Raw genomic sequence first — 19,598 nt, 5'->3', positions numbered from 1 at the left:
ACGTGCGTGGTGAGACGGTAGTGATTGGTGAGAGTGGACGTTTTACCTTTTGTTTGTAAGTTTCTTTTTTTGAAAACCCGCGCTCTTTTCATCAATTTCTAATGTTGATGAAACATGGTCATTTGTCCTTGTAAATTCAGGGATTCTCGTGACTCGTGTCTAGTTTCACCATCCAGCAGGACGTACGAATATGGAAACGATGTGTTCAACTTTAGAACGGGACAATGGGTATTTTGAGGGTAGGTGTATAACGAATATGTACATGGTGCGACGGAATACTCATCCAAAGGGAAATTTCACACAGGAGGAGGCCAATTGGATCATGGATTTCAAACAATCAGTTTGTTTACAGGAATTCCTCGCTTAACATTGGGTGGAAGGTGCACTCCTGAAAAGTACCGCGTCAAGCGAAATCACGTTGCGCGAAAACAATTTTCCTACAAGTAATAATGTAAAAGGTGAGGGTTGCATAAGGGAGAGAGAGAAGAAAGAGAAGAAAAAGAGAGAGAGAGAGAGAGAAGAAAGAGAAGAAAGAGAAGAAAAAGAGAGAAGAAAGAGAAGAAGAAAGAGAAGAAGAAAGAGAAGAAGAAAGAGAAGAAGAAAGAGAAGAAGAAAGAGAAGAAGAAAGAGAAGAAGAAAGAGAAGAAGAAAGAGAAGAAGAAAGAGAAGAAAAAAGAGAAGAAGAAAGAGAAGAAGAAAGAGAAGAAGAAAGAGAAGAAGAAAGAGAAGAAGAAAGAGAAGAAGAAAGAGAAGAAAAAAGAGAAGAAAAAGAGAAGAAAAAAGAGAAGAAAAAGAGAAGAAAAAGAGAAGAAAAAGAGAAGAAAAAGAGAAGAAAAAGGAGAGAGAGAGAGAGAGAGAGAGAGAGAGAGAGAGAGAGAGAGAGAGAGAGAGAGAGAGAGAGAGAGAGAGAGAGAGAGAGAGAGAGAGAGAGAGAGAGAGAGAGAGAGAGAGAGAGAGAGAGAGAGAGAGAGAGAGAGAGAGAGAGAGAGAGAGAGAGAGAGAGAGAGAGAGAGAGAGAGAGAGAGAGAGAGAGAGAGAGAGAGAGAGAGAGAGAGAGAGAGAGAGAGAGAGAGAGAGAGAGAGAGAGAGAGAGAGAGAGAGAGAGAGAGAGAGAGAGAGAGAGAGAGAGAGAGAGAGAGAGAGAGAGAGAGAGAGAGAGAGAGAGAGAGAGAGAGAGAGAGAGAGAGAGAGAGAGAGAGAGAGAGAGAGAGAGAGAGAGAGAGAGAGAGAGAGAGAGAGAGAGAGAGAGAGAGAGAGAGAGAGAGAGAGAGAGAGAGAGAGAGAGAGAGAGAGAGAGAGAGAGAGAGAGAGAGAGAGAGAGAGAGAGAGAGAGAGAGAGAGAGAGAGAGAGAGAGAGAGAGAGAGAGAGAGAGAGAGAGAGACATTTGATATTTTGTTCCTCTTTATTTCCAGGAATCATCGTGCACAAGAAAATCAGAAACTAAAAGCAAACATTGTACAAAGTTAAAATGAGGAAAGAGGTAGTACATACAAACAAAGCAAAATCATAAATTAACTGTAATGACACCATCAACAAGTTTACATAACTAGAAACACCCGCTTTCTCTGGGAGCCGCCAAGGGGGTCATGTTATTATATTTATGTCTATTTTACTCCAAGGGGTCCCAGGATTACACATCCCAAAAATGGTTGCGATCGGTTCAGCCGTTTTTGCGGTACCTGGGAACAGAGGGACGGACAGATGGTGAATTATAGTAAGATGATTCCTTCACACACCACTTGTGTAAAAACAACGTAAAATCACTGAGTTGAAATTCAAAGTGCAAACGTGATGTGATGAAGGCTTTAAAAGGATTAACTACATTGTCATCAGGATTGTCGGTATTTTGCATTATATGCTTCCTTTACAGGGTTTTAGCGAGTTTAGCCTCAGAAGACAAATAATTTGCTAAGACACTCATTTTTGCATCGGTAAGAAACACTAAAACCGAAGATAAAAACAATGTGTAAAAACAAGGCCTAGCCCTCAGAGTACATGTGATAAAATCATAAAAAGGGGGGCCAGCCTTGGGCACTCAATAAAAATGTGGAAAATATTTTCAGTAACACCACAGAAAGGACACAATTCCATGTTACTAGAACATATGTGACGAGACAAAACATTTGAGGGTAAAATGTAGTGCGCCAGCCACCACTGTAAGTCTCCAGAGCGCTTGGCAATGGGCGTCTTATACATAACAAGCCATTGGATTGCAGTGGAAGGAGTAACACGGAGCATCCTCTTCCAGTGCGCTTGTGGTTCTGCAGGTCTCTCAAGAACAAGAGCCTTAACACACAAAAAATAAACAGTACGTTTTTCCATTGAGTTAAAGGGATGAAACCTTGAAAGTGAATTAAAAGTGATAGAAAGTGGTGTTGGAGCGAAGGTGTGAAGTCCAGCTGTGGAGTCCATTTTAACTTGGACTGCTTGAAAAAGCGTAGAATTACGGAGAAAAGTCTCCCTAGATGACTCGAATGGACCGAATTCCAGTGGCCACAGCGACCTCCGCTTTAAAAAGAGGGTTTAAAAAAATTGGCTTGTTTAAAAACATTTTGAGAGAGTAGCTACTGTCATCATGGCGGATGGTGACTGCCTGCCATGCCTCCAGCATACTTCTATAGAACAGGGGCACTGATGTGATATCAACTTTCTTGGTGTTCATGAGAAAGATTTCCTGATCATAGCCGAGTTTCCCTGCCTGTCGAAGTAGGCAGTGAGCGAAGGCTTTCCAAGAAACATCCGTGTATAACAGCCTGCGCAACGAAAGGAGGCGAAAAGCCATCACTTTGCTGGTAATGGCAACCAGCCCCTGTCTTCCTTCGGCAATAGGCAGGCTTAGCACACTGGGCCAGAGCCAGTGCTTCCCCCCCCCCCAAAATAAGTAAATTAAAATGGATTGTAGTTTTTTAAGAATGAAATCTGGGGGCTGTCGTGCTGTAAAAATATGCCAAAGCATTGACGCCGCAAGATTATCAATAACAAGGGTTTGCCCCCAATATGAGGTTTGACTAAGTCGTCTCTTCCATTTTAGTAACCGCCTCTCAGTTTTATTTATTAAAAATTCCCAGTTTTTAAAAACGAAATTTTGAGTGCCAAGGAAGACGCCAAGATAAACAATTACATCCCATGCTCATCCAAGTTGCTTGGGCAGGGTCGGAGGAGTGGCGCCATTTTGCGGACCAAGAAAGAGAGCTTTGCTCTTTTTCCAGTTTACTTTGGTGGAGATTGCCAAACTGAATTCACGGACACAGTGGACCGAGGCAGAGACATCCTCATCTGAATGGATAACCGCACAAAAATCATCCGCATAGGCAATTACTTTAACTGGGTCCGCCATTGGTTGGGGAACAAAACCATGAAGATGTTCCCCCAACCGAATGAGCAAAGGCTCGATTGCGAGAGAATAGAGAAGGCCGGACAAAGGGCAGCCATGACGAATGCCTCCACCAGCTGGGAAAGGCTGACATAAAATGTTGTTAACTTTAAGTAAACTAAAAATGTTGTTATACAGGAGCTGTACGTAAGAGATAAAAGTTCCCCCAAAACCAAACCCTCGTAAAACAGAAAAAAAGATAGAGGTGATCGACAGTATCAAAGTCTTTTTCCTGGTCTAGAAAAACCAAACCAACATTTTTTGCCTCAAGAGTGCAGATATCAATCATGTCACGTACAATAAAAATACTGTCATGTGTTGTTCTTTTTGGAACACAATAGGATTGATCAGGGTGTATAATTTCCCCAATCACGGGTCTGAGCCGGTTGGTAAGAACCTTCGAGAATATTGTTACGAATTCTGGCCCGTCCGGCGTGCAATCGGCCGCTTGACTCGAATGGCAGCCACCTCGCCCACCGGAACGGACAATTCAGTTGTGACCCTCTCGGAACAATGCCAGGAGCTAGTCACGGGTGGGGGTTTAACCTCACCACGACTCAGTCCGTATTCTACCCGCGCAAATAGGGTGAATCGCCGAATGTCGATATACCTAAGTACCCGCGCGAGTAGCGTAGCGAGGAGTTGTACCATGCCGCAGGTCGACTCCGGACACGAACCACTTTCGCGGCTTGTTCCGTGCTGCAGGGATAACCGAGCGGAGTTATCGTCGACCTCGATGGTTCAGATTATTTACCGGGTGTTTTAAACCCACTATCAATCCCTTACGTGATGCAAGATGGAGCTTTCAAAGAAGGGAAAAAGACGCAGCGAAACGGGGAAACAGTTCAACAAACAAGCACTTTATTACACACACACAAGCACCTAAAGACAGCCATACAGTCAAAAGGAAGCAGGGAAAGAGTTAAAACCGAATATAATTATTACAACACTTAAACAGTTCTACTTTTCAAGACTGGCGCCACCCACAGACATTTACACAAAACCCCAAAAGAAAAGGAAGTCGCGACTTCCCTGAGCACGTCAAGTCCTTGGCGACCGTAACTCCGAGTCCCTCCAGCGTGGTCCGCGAGCTCGTGTGGTCCGCTCGACAGCTCGGACGAACGAACAGAACCTCCGACCAGGGACGATCACCGCAACTCTCCACAATTCCCCTTCAGGGACAAGGGAACAGGAAAAGGAATGACGTTTTCGTCGACCTTCACATCCACGCCTTTTTGTCAATCGCTTGCATAAATCAAGAGCCTTCAGCCTCCAACTGGGACAAGGGAACAACCAACCAACAATGACTCTTCACGCCCACCCTTTTGTTGGGGTCGGCTCTGCCCTTCGCTCTTTATGGTGTAATGCGAATTTCCCCAACTGTAACACTACCCCCTCCCCTTTTTACAGACTCGTCCCGAGTCGTCAATTTTTCGTGTGCCATCATGTGTAGTTCTCCCCAAGTACGTTTTACCTTCGGATCCCTCAGTGCGACATTAATTGTATTCGTGTCCCCAACATAAATAATCTGAGGGCTGAGTAACTAACGAACAAACACACTCATCCGGACGACTTAAATAAAATTGCCGGCGCTAACACATACATGCCAGGGGCGCACTCATATACAATACAACTTAACCTAATAAATTTACACGAACCATGGCCCAGGATCTATGGACTCTGCAGAGAGAAAAGCAGTTAGCAGGGAGCCAGGCTGCTCGCATGCAGTCTCTGGCTCAGGCAATGCAGGTGTGGGGAACATGGCCGGCTGCACACACGCAGTCCAAGGCCTCCCTTTTTGAAATGAACGCAGTGAACCACAACGGTGCATGGGCTGCACAAACGCAGTCTCCGTGCAAGCTCAAGTGGCACACACAATGAACGCAACGGCGCTTGAGCTGCGCAACGCAGTCTCCGTGCCAGCTCAAGTGGCACACGCAATGAACACAATGGATGGATCGATGGATGGTTGAATGGAAGAATGGATGGACGCAAACACGGTGCACGGGCCGCCACTGCAGGCCCGTGTTGTAGCTGCCAACAGAGCAGTCTTTGCAAACTGCGCGACGATCCTGGCGCACATGGTAATGAACAAGGGGGGGGGGGAGAATGCAAAACAGAACGGGGGCAAAAGATGACGAGGGCAGTAGGCATGGATGGCAAAGGTAGCAGGAAAGGCATGGCAAAACAGGGCCGCTGTAGCAAACGCAGCCGGCAGTGAAGCTGACCGGCACAGGCCTTGCAGTAAAACAGCCGGCAGACGGTCGACCGGCACAGGCCTTGCAGTAAACAGCCAGCCGATGAAGTGGGCTGGCACAGGCCTTGAAGTAACACAGCCAGCCGATGAAGTGGCCAGCCTTTGCCCTTCAGTGGAGGTTGGTGGAGGGAGTGCGGTGGTGCTAGCCACTCAGAAGGCGTGCTCAGACCTACCTGACCATCTCCCTCCCAACCTATCGCCTTTGCCTGTCTCGGTCCATACCCACCCCCTTAATTTGTCAAAACCCAATTTAGCCCCAACTTATTTTTTTTTTGTTTTTATTTTTATTTTTTACTTCCCCACGAGAAATCGTCCCTTAACCCCCTTTACTGTCATTGTTCGGCTAACCTATCCTGTCACCGAGCCTACTCCCAACCCCTACGGTCCCTTCCCGGAGGGGAATGAGGGAGGGCTAGCGTCCTGTGTCGAGGCCCAACTCAAGCCTCAAGATGGCCTCCTTGGAGTTCAGCGATCTTAACCCAAAGTGGGTCCAGCGGCCCACAACGAGAGCGAAGGGATGGATGGTGCGGAGGGATACACTTCCTAATCTAACCTAACATTAATTCCTTAAACTACCCCGGGGCTTTCCAAAAGCGCCTCTCGCTTAATCTATTGGTTCTATCAACCCGGATTCCCATCGCCTGTGTTGGTGTCCTCACAATTTTGGGCCATGCCCCCCCCAATTTTCCTCCCGTGCCCTCACACGGTCTCATGGCTGGGACTCGTACCTCCCTTGGCAGGAACCACCCTCTGCCGATTCCCCAACGATAGCACCCCCGGGCACTACACTGCCTCCGAGCCTACCAGCTCCCTAAAAACTGGGGAGTGCCCTCCCTGGCGACTCCCCCTCAATACTCACGTGGCGTGTTGGCGCCCCGGGTCCCTTTCCGAGGGTCGCCCGTGCCCAGTACATTGCCCCCGTGGCATATGGCACCCCGGGCCCCGCATCATGCGGGCGCACCCGTGCCCACTACGCTATCCCGGCCCCCCATGGACCCTTGGCCTACGGCGGCCGACTAGCCTGGTACCCGGGGTACCCACTCAGCGATACTCACCTTTCGCAGCCACGCTAACAACCCGTCAACAGGGCTCCTGCACCCCTCAAAGCGGGTTTCGAGCCTACTTCCCCACCAACAGCAAAACGACTTCCATTTTTGTCAATTTGACGAACCCAGCTAACTCACTCTGCACTCTGACCCCGGGGTCCCTTGGGCGGGAGTCACTCCTCCCCCCAATCACTCATCGCACCATGCATTCCACAATCACTCCATACACTCAGGCTCGCTGGCCTCACTCACTCAACATGTCTCCACCTCGCAACTCTTCAACACACACCGCTGAATTCTGCCATCCTGCTCACTACATACCTTAAATACCTCATGCTCCCACATCATCCCTTACACTACAGCACGTTCCTTTTAACACTACGTAGCTAAGCTACGTCCCCACTGCACATCCAAAGTCTGTCACTGTTCTCAAAATCTCAAAAATCAATTTCCCAACCTAAATCTCATCTAAATCCCTCCACCTAATCCATTCTACGGGCCCCATGAGGACTTATCCCTGCCCCATGGAGCCGGTCTAACTAAACTAACCCTTCCCCCTAACTAGTTACATCCTGCGCCCAGGCAAGGGGGTCTTCCACCCCTTGCCTGAGAATCCTGTTCACCCAAAGCAAGGCTTGCTTTTTTTTGTTTTTAAATTGCACAGCACCAGCGCGCCAACTCGCAACCTGCGCGCCAGCGCGGCAATTCACAGCCGCGCACCTTTGGTGTGACGTCATGGCAGCTGTTCGCGTCCCTCGTCCCTCTTGGACGGTACCATCCGGCAGGGATTCACCCTCCTGCCGGATTCCAACCATACACGCAGCCATGACGTCACCCGGCGCGTCCAAAAAAAACAAGCCTCGCGTTTCGAGGGGTTCCCCACACGAACACATGTGCTCTGCCCGTCGGAGCTTCACACACACGCCCGCGTGGAGAACCCATCCGGTTCAAATCCGCTGTCCTGCCTAAACTTTGTCCGTCGCGGGATCGGCAACATTCACCGCTGGCGTTTCTGGACCGGGTTTCACTCCCGCAAGCGCGCACGTGGCGGCCTCGTGCGTACCACAGCACGGACCTCGCGCTCGCCGCCGTGTAAACCCGGCGCGTTACCATTACAGCTACGGCCGCCACTCGGCCTTCCTTCCTCTGTCGCCGTCGGCGTCACCATTCGACCCACGCACACGTCTGCGTGTTACGACGCTCAGACTCCACTCAATCACACTCACACTGGGAGACGCGGCTGCGTGCTCCCGCATGCCGACTGTCATCTCCCTCACATACAGCGACCTTTCACACACTGTCTCTCTTGCACAGGGGGTCTCACTCACACCATGTGTGCTGGAAAGCACGCACTTCGGCACACTTGCCACCACACCACTCACACACGGGGGCGCACTCACACCTTGCACCACACACACCGGGACAATCACACTGGGGAATCGGGTCGCCTCAAGGGCTCCCGGGGCCTCCATACCCCCCAAGCTCTCCGTGCACTCGTCCACAGCACTCACCCCTTCAACCTCGCTCGGCACGACCGGACCCGCCTGGTCGTGATCCGCCTCAAGGGAGCATAGCGTCTCCCTCCCTTCCCGAAGGAGGCTATCCGGCTGCTTGCACTGGGTCCCAACACGTTCTGCGAGCTCGCCCCCATTATCATCCACTACCTCCGTGTGTGTGTGCTCGTCCTTAATCCCGTCCAATTCACCCTCTATCTCCCGTGTCTCTGCCAACTCAGTCACCTCTTCACCCATTACCTCCCTTGTCTCCACTATTATTTCTTTTATCTCCTGCGTCTCCCTTCGTCTCTTAATTCTATTTCCTTCGTCGTCACCTCGTGTCTCGTCTCGCACGTCGCAGTCACCCCATTTAGTTTTTCCCTCTGTGTCACCGTTAATGTTTCCGTCGTTAACTCCACGTGTCTCGTCCAACACGTCCCCCGTATTAATTTCTCCTCACCCGCTTCCATTGCGGGCCTGACAGCCGTTGCACTCCCCCCCCCCAGCTCGTTCGCTTCAGCACGTGGCGCCGCCATCATGCCCGCCTGCAGGCATCGCCCCACGCACTGCATTTCACCCCGCAGTATTTGCCTCCATGTTGTTTTTTTTATTTCTTTCTTCAATTCTTCCTTTATTTTATTTGTGTTTGTATCCATTTGTTTATTCACTCCATCTATTTTGTTGTTTTTGTTCGCATTCATTGCTGCCAGCATGGCGCACAGCTGGGCAATGTCGGGTGTACTCGGCTGAGCCGATTCGGCCATGATCGGGGGGTTTTGGCGGAAAGGGAGAGGGAGGTGTCAAACACCGCGGCCGCTGCCGCGCCCATTTCGGGCTCTGGGTTCAGTTAGGGGGGGGGAATTGTTCCTGTATTACAATGGGAATGTCCTGCACGGGGATTTCATCCTGGACCATGGATTCTACCAATTCTAAATCCATCCCTAATACTCCCGGCTCCCATTCGCCTTGAGACTCCATCTTATTTCTTGTAAGAGATTAATTTAGTTTTGCTCGTAATTTGGGGGGAACGGGGGGTGGGGTCGCCTCGCACACCCCTGTTCCGATCCCCGTGAATCTAGCCTGGAGACGGGAGAGTTTGTTTCCCGCTCGCTGACACCAGTGTTACGAATTATGGCCCGTCCGGCGTGCGATCGGCCGCTTCACTCGAATGGCGGCCGCCTCGCCCACCGGAACGGACAATTCAGTCGTGACCCTCTCGGAACAACGCCGGGAGCTAGTCACGGGTGGGGGTTTAACCTCACCACGACTCAATCCGCATTCTACCCACGCAAATAGGGTGAATTGCCGAATGTCGATATACCTTAGTACCCACGCGAGTAGCGTAGCGAGGAGTTGTACCACGCCGCAGGTCGACTCCAGACAGGAACCGCTTAAGCGGCTCGTTCCGTGCTGCAGGGATAACCGAGCGGAGTTATCGTCGACCTCGACGGTTCAGATTATTTACCGGGTATTTTAAACCCACTATCAATCCCTTACGTGATGCAAGATGGAGCTTTCAAATAAGGGAAAAAGACGCAGCGAAACGGGGAAACAGTTCAACAAGCAAGCACTTTATTACACACACACAAGCACCTAAAGACAGCCATACAGTCAAAAGGAAGCAGGGAAAGAGTTAAAACCGAATATAATTATTACAACACTTAAACAGTTCTACTTTTCAAGACTGGCGCCACCCACAGACATTTACGCAAAACCCCAAAAGAAAAGGAAGTCGCGACTTCGCTGAGCACGTCGAGTCCTTGGCGACCGTAACTCTGAGTCCCTCCGGCGTCGTCCGCGAGCTCGTGCCGCGCGTCGCTCGTGTGGTCCGCTCGACAGCTCGGATGAACGAACAGAACCTCCGACCAGGGACGATCACCGCAACTCTCCACAATTCCCCTTCAGGGACAAGGGAACAGGAAAAGGAACGACGTTCTCGTCGACCTTCACATCCACGCCTTTTGTTCAATCACTTGCACGAACCAAGAGCCTTCAGCCTCCAACTGAGGACAAGGGAACAACCAACCAACAACGACTCTTCACGCCCACCCTTTTGTTGGGGCCGGCTCTGCCCTTTGCTCCGCCCCGCGCCCCGCCCCGTTCTTGGTTCCTCCTTCCTTCGAGACGCTTCCAGAAAGCTCTCGAAGGGGGGCGTGCCCCCACTCTGACCGCCTCACGCCGTGCATCCACCAATCGGGAGCAAGCTGCCGCACTCTCCCTTCACACCAAGCTTGGTGGGGCGGATTCAGGCGGAAGCATCAGGCGGGGAAATTAAGCGGGAAAACTCCACAAGCGTTGTTGGTTTTTGTTCTTGCATGCGCCCGCACGGTGCTCGTTGAATGGCAAGTGGTGAAGATGTGGTAGCGTAGTTGTGGAAGGTGGCGCCGTGTAGTGAATGGCGTGATTGTGAGATGTTGGTTGTGGCGATGTTCGTTGTTGTTCTTGCACCAAATTAACAATAGCCAAAGAAAAACAGCTAACTGAAGCGTCGCAGCCCGAATGGATCACATATATTCCCTGTATACAACGGGTTTGGGCTAACTACACATGAACTTACCGATATATCTCACCTGAGGACTCTTTATGGTGTAATGCGAATTTCCACAACTGTAACACTATTTTATAATCCGTGCAAAGCAATGATATAGGACGCCAGTTGCACGGTTGGTGAGGGTCACCTTTTTTGGGGACAAGGGCAAGTGCAGCCCTGCAACAGCTTAATGGCAACAAACTCGATTGTCGACCGTCAATCAGAGCTTCATGTAACTCTCGTCCCAGGAGGTCCCAAAACGTTTTGTAAAGTTCTACAGGCATTCCATCTAGACCAAAGGCTTTACCTGTTGGTGGAGTATGTAGGGCAGCCTGAAGTTCCTCCATAGTTATTTCCTTGTCTAGTTGTAGACGTGCGGATTCTGATAAGGTGGGTAGGGAAGAAGTCAGGGATTCCACAATCTCATTATCAGTGCTCTTGGCTTCATAGAGTTCAGAGAAGTAATCCTTGAGTGACACTCTGTCTTTTTGGCAGTGTGTTATTCTACCTTCCTTCATCTTTAGTGAGCCTATCTGCTGACTTGTTTTTTTCCGAACTTCCAGTCCGAAGAAGAACTTGGAGGAAGTATCCAAGTCTGGCCTGCTTTGCAGAGTCCAGCAAGAAGGGCTTTTTTCTTTGCAGCAAAAAGTTGGTCCTTTCAGTATTAGAGGCTGAGAGGTTGGATTGCAAAGATAATATTTCTCTGGCAACCAGAGATTGAAGGGCAGAGTCATGTCGAGTTTGATAAGCTCCGTATTGCTGGCAGAAGGATCTTATCTGTGCTTTGGCATTGTCCCACTATTGCACAAGATGGGGAAAGGAGGGTTTACGTTTGAGTAAAGTTCTCCAAAAATCACGAAAGGCATCAAGGAACAAATTAACCTCGAGGAGGCTTACATTAAAAGTCCAGTAGGAACAAACCTCGGTTACGAATTGGCAGGTGAATACAAAGTGTGATCATATGATGGTCTGAGAAACCACTGGGGACGATACCAGTGTGGGTCACAATATTTTAAAAAATCATTATTAATATAAAAACGGTCTAACCTTGTGAGGGACAGACAGCCATCTAAACACCGACACCACGTATATTGTCGTGTTGATGGATTACAAGTCCTCCAAATATCAATAAGGGAGAAAGTTGTCAAAGTCTTAGCCAGGGGCATAATGCTTGCTGGGTGAGGCTCTTTCCCATTGCGATCAATAGTAGAATCCATTGTGCAGTTAAAATCCCCTCCTTAACAAACAAATACATTAAAATCTAAGTGTGTGAGGGATGTTTCTAACTGTGTGAAAAAACAAGTTTGATCCGTACTGTCACTCAGTGCATAGACATTGAGTATTGTGTGTTCAAAACCATTAAGAGTAAAGGTGAGTGAGATTAAATATCCTTTAAAACTTTCATTAAAATCAGCAATGAGACTACAGAGAGAGGGATGTAAATACTGTATATGCCTACCCCAGCTCTGGGACACTCTAAGCTGCTGAAGAACCACCTTCCTTTCATCATTCTCTCCCATTCGCTCATACAGGAGGAGCAACATCTGGTTTCCTGGAAGAGTAAAAATTCAATTTGGTTCTTAAATACAAGCTCCTTAACTTCAGCTTTACGTAAAATTGAACGTCCTCCATTAATGTTTAAAGTAGCTATCGAAAAAGCCATAGTGTGGAAAGTTGAAAAAGACATCGGTCAATTGGCCGGCTTATGGACGCAGTAGTTTCCTTGCTTTCAAAATCCATTTCTTGAGACGAAAAATTTGTGGTTCAGTCATGCCAAACTGCTCAGACTGAAGGAGCAGCCACTTTGCAGAGGTGATATAACTGTGCATGTCTGGAAAGGAGTCTTGACTTTGAACATGTGTCTTACAGAAGGTGTGCTGTAAAAATTTTATGATCTCCTGGGAAATGGGGGGCACAGTCGGAACACTCTCCATTCCTGAAATTAGCCTGGATAGTTCCAGACTTCGGTACTTTCACCAGAAGCAAGCAAAGAGGCCTCGTCAGAATCATAGTCTGATTGGTGATCCATACTTGAACCATGCACCACAGGTGGAGCAGGCATTTTGATTTCTGGTGGGAGGGGAAAAGCCGTTACCGAAGCAGAACACACACGCTCCACATCTGTAACGTCCGGAGTTGGCTGGAACGCAGATGTCTCAGACACTACACCTTAAGTAGAGAGAGGGATTTCAATGTCCGTGACATCAGCATCTGCTGAGGTGGTCACAACTACTTCTTGGGGCACAACACTGCCCTCTTGTTCATGCTCGTGCTTATCCTGAACATGATCAGGAGCACTGTCAACATCCACTGGAGCTAGAACAGCAAATTTGTTTTCAGTTTCCAAAGCAGCGAGCGAGCTGGCTGTATCTACATGAGAGCCGTGTAGTCTGTTCGACGGCGCAAGCTTTTTAGAAACGCTCACCGTTACATCATGACCATTGACGTTAGGACACTTGTTTCTTCGGGAGTGAACAGTGACAAAACCCTTGTCGTCTACTTGAGATTCTTTGACTTCTGCACTCGCTTTCCAGGGCTAATTATGGGAGGTGTCTGCACATTCCTCCGCTCTAGATGTACCACTAGTGCTTTGATTGGGTTCTGCAGCTCCAGGTGCATCATTAGTGCTTGGTCTAGACTCCTGGCATTGAGATTCCTCATTCGGCTCCACATGTTGAGACTCACCACTAGGAATGTTTGGTTTCGGACACGCATTCTTTAAATGTCCATGCTCACCACAAATAAAGCATGTCATTACCTCAGTGGAGATATAAACTTGGTAGCTACGATCTTTATATTTAAGAGTCACAGCAATACTAAGTGACCGTGCACCATTCTTCAAAACAATATAACAGTGGCGTCGGAACGACATAATGTGTCGAACCAAAATGCCAGAACGCAAACGTAATGGGATCCTGGAAATTCTTGACACAACCGTCCCAAAATTACTTAAAGCAGAGATAATCTCCTCACTTTTAAAGAAAGGTGGAATATTTGAAATAATAATTTGAACAGTAGGTGTGTCCAAAGGACTTACAGAAACAAAAAGATCCGGCAGGATAAACAAGCCAGTTTCAACCGTCTGAGCAATGTATCACTCTCCAGACAAAAATAGCACAATACGTTGATTCATCCTCGACGCTGCGAGAATGTTTTCGAGCCCAATGAGCTCTCCGAAACCCATTATGACATCATCAACACTGACTCCGTCCGGTGGACAAACTATGACCCCGTTCTTTGGAGTGAGTTCCTCATACACACGATGATGCAAACATACGTTTGCCATAATGTAAAACAATAGAGTAAATTGAAGAATCAAAGAAATCAAAAGCAAACCTGCCACAAGCAAAACTAGCAAGTGGAGGGAAACAAAAGATTAATATGAACGAAGTATTTAGTGAAGAAAAAGGCTAAACGGAGAAACACAGCAAGTAGAAAAGCAGGCCCAAAAACCAGGAAGTCCTGAACAGGCCTGCAAAACACTTACTGTACACGCTCTCTTTCTCTCTCCTGTCTCAACAAAGAAAGGAAACACAGGGGAAAACTTCACAAACACAAACAAGGATACAAGGGGAGCGAAAAGGGGATAAGAAAAACACCAACACGACACAGTACTCACTCGCAGAGCCGCCATGATGCCACACCCATCGCACAACTCACCAACATCCAGCAGGGTGGGAGAGAGATAGAGACAGAGAGAGACAGAGAGAGACAGAGAGAGACAGAGACAGAGACAGAGACAGAGACAGAGACAGAGACAGAGACAGAGACAGAGACAGAGACAGAGACAGAGAGAGAGAGAGAGAGAGAGAGAGAGAGAGAGAGAGAGAGAGAGAGAGAGAGAGAGAGAGAGAGAGAGAGAGAGAGAGAGAGAGAGAGAGAGAGAGAGACAGAGACAGAGACAGAGACAGAGACAGAGACAGAGACAGAGACAGAGAGAGAGAGAGAGAGAGAGAGAGAGAGAGAGAGAGAGAGAGAGAGAGAGAGAGAGAGAGATATTAAGGAAAGAATATGCTGGAAGTAGATGTAACAATTAATGCAATTATAAACTATAGAGTTCATCGAACACGATGCCCCACACGTTAGTGTTCAGGTATATATTTCAATTTTTATGTTAAAAATCTGGATGTTTAGCGCTACTGAAGCAGTCTTATACATCACTCTTATACACTTGTGCTCTGTTCTTTATCGGCACACCAACAAATCTTACTGTAATATGATGACAAGTCGCAGTTTATGACATGAAGGCTTTATTGATCGCCATAGAAAGCAGCATCAATCGGCATCGTCCACAGGCATATCGGCGGTCTCTTTTTCACCACAAGAGTACACCTTTTCACATGCCACACCCTCTTATGTTATACAATGATATACTATATCGCATGATTTTAGAAGTATTATGAAAGTGATTTGTGTTCTCCAGTATTCAAGTATACAATTCAATTTAAATAAAGGTTTAAAGAGATTTAAAGACATATAAATAAATTAATTCCAGGTTTTACCCCCGTTTTCCCCAGTCTCTATTAGATCACCCTGTCGAACATGTTACATTAGTTATCTGTGCCTGTTGCTTGTGTCCTTAACGACATCCATCGTGACGATGTTGTTTGTGACAGGCATCGGGTCATCATTAATCAAGATATTACCACTCATGATTTCAATGGATAGCACCGATGGATCCCGATAGAAAGTTAAGATGGTTGAGGATGTGTCAAACAGCAAGGTGGCGGGGCAAAGGTCTGAGATGCGAGTTGTGTTGTTCCACGCAGAGCAAGAAAGGTCATCGACCACTGCTCAGAAACCGTGTTATAATGGGAACCTTCTATATTTGTATTAGATGTTGTACATAGCACAATACTTGGCAAAATCCAAATAAACAATAGTTGCCATGGAAACAGCAATTTGGATAATTTGACCCATTAAGTGTTTTACATGATGGAATGTTATGCATAACAAATTTGGTTGATACATTTTCTAATTGCAGCCCAATGGTGTTTTACATGTTTCGGATGGTCTTGACCTTGACCTTTGACGAACCAAATTTTCCTCACATATACTACACATATGTACAAATAAGCTGCATGAGTTTCAATTTGATATCTTGAAAAACTACTGAAGTATGGTAATAATAAAATCACAAAAAGACCCACATTGATTATACTGGGGTAAAATTATTGTCATGGAAACTGTTGACATGTCAAAAAGGGTAAATCAATCGTTCTAATCTTTGGTGAACTAGGTCTGTGACCCAATATCCAAATCCTGTTCAAATTTAGGATGAAAATTGATGATTTTTTGACCTCAAGAACAAGATGCTTCAACAGTAGGTTTTGATTGATGAACCAATTCAGTGACCTAATGTAAAATTTCAGAGTACCCACCCAGAGGGTGGGTGGAGATTGCACATTACTTGGTGACAGTATGGTTTGCAAATTGCAAGAAGACTCCATAGATGTTTGAAGAGGTCGACAGGGTCTAACGGGTGTAAAGGGTCAAAGTGGTCCAAAGGGTCTATAGGGGTCTAAAGTTTGAAAGGGTATTTTACAATCTAGTTTGGGTCTAAAGGAGTCTGATGGGTCTAAAGGTCTAAAAGGTCGAAGGGTCAAGGGGTCCTAAAAGGTCAAAAAAAATTTCAAAAGGTCTGAAGGGCTCAGCCTTGTCACAGTAACAGGGGTGGGGGAGGGGAGGACAGCCAGCTAGAAACCTACTACCCCCTTCTGGGGAGGAAATGATGCTGCACCTAAAACGTAAAGAGCCGATGTGGCAGGGCTTCACCTCATTCGCTGGCAGAAAGGGTGACCAACTGACACTTACTCTTACCTAATAACTTGGGACCGAATGTGTCATCTCAAATGTCAATCATTCTCTGCTATCCTTAACAGTGACCGAGGCACATTCTATGGTGCAGAGTACCTGCACTAAACCCTAGTACACAACCAAAGAAACTTGTTTCAAATTTACTTTTATACCCACTACAGTGGTCCTCATGACCAATTTCCCACTGCTCAGCTTGCTGGTCACATCCAATGAATTTGGGCAATGCCCACAAATTTGTCCACTTCCTTTGCATTGGTATTAGGGCTCGGTGTGAGGTTGGCTCGTTGATTTCTTTCTCAAACTGGTGATGGAGTCCAATAAATATGCATATATGTATGTATGTATGGTGTTGACTTCATGGTTAGGGTGGTGGGCTTGGGATCCTAGGGTCCTGAGTTCAAATCCTGCTCAGCTGTTGAATTAATACCAGGTGGGGTTAACTTGGCCTGTCATCCTTCCGAGGTCGGCAAAATGAGTGCCATCATGCTGGTATACTGTGTCGGAGTGGCGACCGGTCTAGGATTGTGTCCAATAGTCAAGGAGACTGCTTAAGCAGCACCAACGCTCTGCACAGGGTATGGTCCTGATGAATATTGCCTTACCTATTCAATCAAATTCAGTTCCAAGCTGAACTTCTCAGAAGCAGTAATCAGCAGCAGTTTGTGTTAGTGGGAACTGGTTCTTGGAAGCATCCGGGTTCTGTACAGCAATCGTGATGGGGGTTTTGTTTCAACAACAATTTGTAGGCTTCACTTGGGGGTGGAAAATAAATCAATAGTACATGCCTTTGGTCAAAAAATACACTCAAAACGAAGGTTCTCAAAAGATAAATGATGAGGACTTTGCATGCAATCTTTACAGAGGAATGGATGCATTGGAAGCACAAAGCAGAGAATCGCCATCAATCTGCACTTGGCTCCGATAGCCGGCCTGTTAAAATGACTGACTAAAATAGTAAATTTTTTGGCAGCACATAACGTTTGGCAATTCTCTCACTTTGGTGCAAAGTGTTAATGAAATGTCCTGGACCAGACACGTCAACAAAAGTCCATTGTCTGAGCACATGAGTATTGTGGTGATCCCTTTGTGTTTGAACCTCACATAGACATCATTGTAATTGTCTTGGTCGAGTTGAACTTTGGGCTCACAAAGAAAAATATAAAATGAAAATTAGTACAAGAGTATATATTACTTACACAGCAGTCACACGACAGTATAGGTGAGCGCCATCTGGAGCTGTGTTTCACAAAGAGAAAAGCATGTCAGCACCTGCCTCGAGTACATTCCAGACGTGTTATTTTTTTGACGATGCCAAGGTTCCAGGATAACGATTTTTATATCACCAGTCTACAGAATGTTTTGTGAAATCGAGACTGTCTGTTCATCTTGTTCTCAAGTCATGGCTGACATTTACACTCACATTTCTCTCAACATCCCAATCCTTCACTGCTTCCTGAATCTCTGGCAGACACAACTTGGTTGCAGCCTTTATCCCCATCCATCGAGCATACACAAAGTCTTGATTGATTTCTCAAGATTTTAGATTTCTGCACGTATGATGTGTCCAAAGTATGACAGTTTCTATTTGAGCATCAGTGCTTCTCATATACATGGTGATATAATTTCTTCAAGCACTGACTTGTTTGTTCTTTGTGCAGTCCATAGAATATATAACATTCCTTGACACCATTTCAAAACCGTCAATCTTCTTCCTTTTTCACTTTCCGTGAAATTGGGACGACTACAATAACATACTGTAAACCCTTAGACATCACGAGTTTCAATATCGCAGGTTTTGACCAATCGTGGCAACCTCTTCATGTACCGATTTAGTTATCGTGGGTTTAATTTATCTTAAATCAGTGGGTTTTTGAGATGAGCTGTTATGGTTTTCTCACACCACCAGGCTTTCATGCAATAATGCAACGGCACTGAAGTGTAAAACAAGAGACAAAAGTAATTGTTTCAATTTTATTTATTTGCTGGTTTTATAGAGCGACAGAACAGAACACTACAGATTACAAAGGATAACTATTAAAGACGTTATTAAGGGGAGGAATGGTGGGGGAGAGGTGGCAAATTTAATTTGTTTCAACACAGCAGGAGACTTAATCACAAAGCAGATTTATTTTTATTTTATTGTTTATTTAAATTTTGTTTATTTTTGGCTGCCACCCACCTTCCTCTATTTTCTTCCTCTGCCCAGAACCTAACCCCATTATTACCATAGGAAATTCGGTTTTGAATATCTCAGCATTTTCCAGGAATGTATCTCCCACAATATTTAAGGGTTAACTGTATCTCTATTTATGGTGGTTTATCCCACTGTGGAAAAGGCATCAGTGCTGCCAAAGCACTCACAGCAAGGATTATGATGTCAGGTGGTTTTCCATTACCTACCAGCAATAAATCAGGTCAGGAATTCAAGGTGGTAACGATAACCCGCCTAATATTCGTGAAAGACATCATGGGATCTTTATTGTCCACCAACTGATACTAGTCTCCAAACTGGTCTCCAGCTTAACCTTCATCCAAGGAACACTGCACTTTGTGATGCAATGCCCTGCTGGTGAATCATCAATCCAGCAGTTTGAAGTCGTGCCAAGATTCACACCCACATAATAGAGGTCAGAGGTAAGTATGCTACCTCTGCACCTTCCTGCTGGACATGCATACAACTATTTTTTACACACTCAATCTTAATGGAAATTGCTGGCTGATAATCTGATATAACTGCCATGTAGCTAGGTGGCTGGTTTGAATGCTCTTACTTGCTAATCACAGGTTTTTTCTTCAAACGAATTTATTGTGGAGTTAGTTACGTGTGGATATGATGGCCCTGTTGGGTGCATCTTTTTTGGCAATCCATCCATTGGGACCATACTATGTGCAGAGCATTGGTGCTGCCTAAGCTGTCTCCTTGGCTATTGGGCACAATCCTGGATGGGTCACCACTCCAACACAAGATACCAGCAAGCTGGCACTCATTTTACCAACCTCAGAAGGATGACAAAGTCAACCTCACCTGGTATTAATTCACCAGGGAAGGGGGATGTGAACTCAAGATCCTAGGATCCC

The 19,598-nt window shown here is 46.6% G+C and overlaps 1 protein-coding gene across 1 annotated transcript in view; it reads right to left on the bottom strand.

Moving 5' to 3' along the window:
• Positions 1-1,412: 1,412 nt before the first annotated feature.
• Positions 1,413-19,598, bottom strand: part of LOC147034499 (uncharacterized) — a gene marked incomplete at its 5' end in the record, with an annotated part of 68,614 nt that continues 50,428 nt past the window's right edge. The window contains 2 exons of the mRNA XM_085884315.1: positions 1,413-1,680; positions 12,163-12,255. Of these exons, the coding sequence (XP_085740441.1) occupies positions 1,606-1,680; positions 12,163-12,255 (168 nt within the window). The remainder of the gene's footprint in view (positions 1,681-12,162; positions 12,256-19,598) is intronic.

Source organism: Eptatretus burgeri, chromosome 1 (genome assembly GCF_056783735.1).
Source record: "Eptatretus burgeri isolate ZD-2024b chromosome 1, Ebu_testis_v1, whole genome shotgun sequence".
Classification (NCBI taxonomy): Eukaryota; Metazoa; Chordata; class Myxini; order Myxiniformes; family Myxinidae; genus Eptatretus; species Eptatretus burgeri.
The sequence above is the reverse complement of the archived record's forward strand: the minus strand, read 5'-3'. Positions and strand labels throughout refer to the sequence as shown.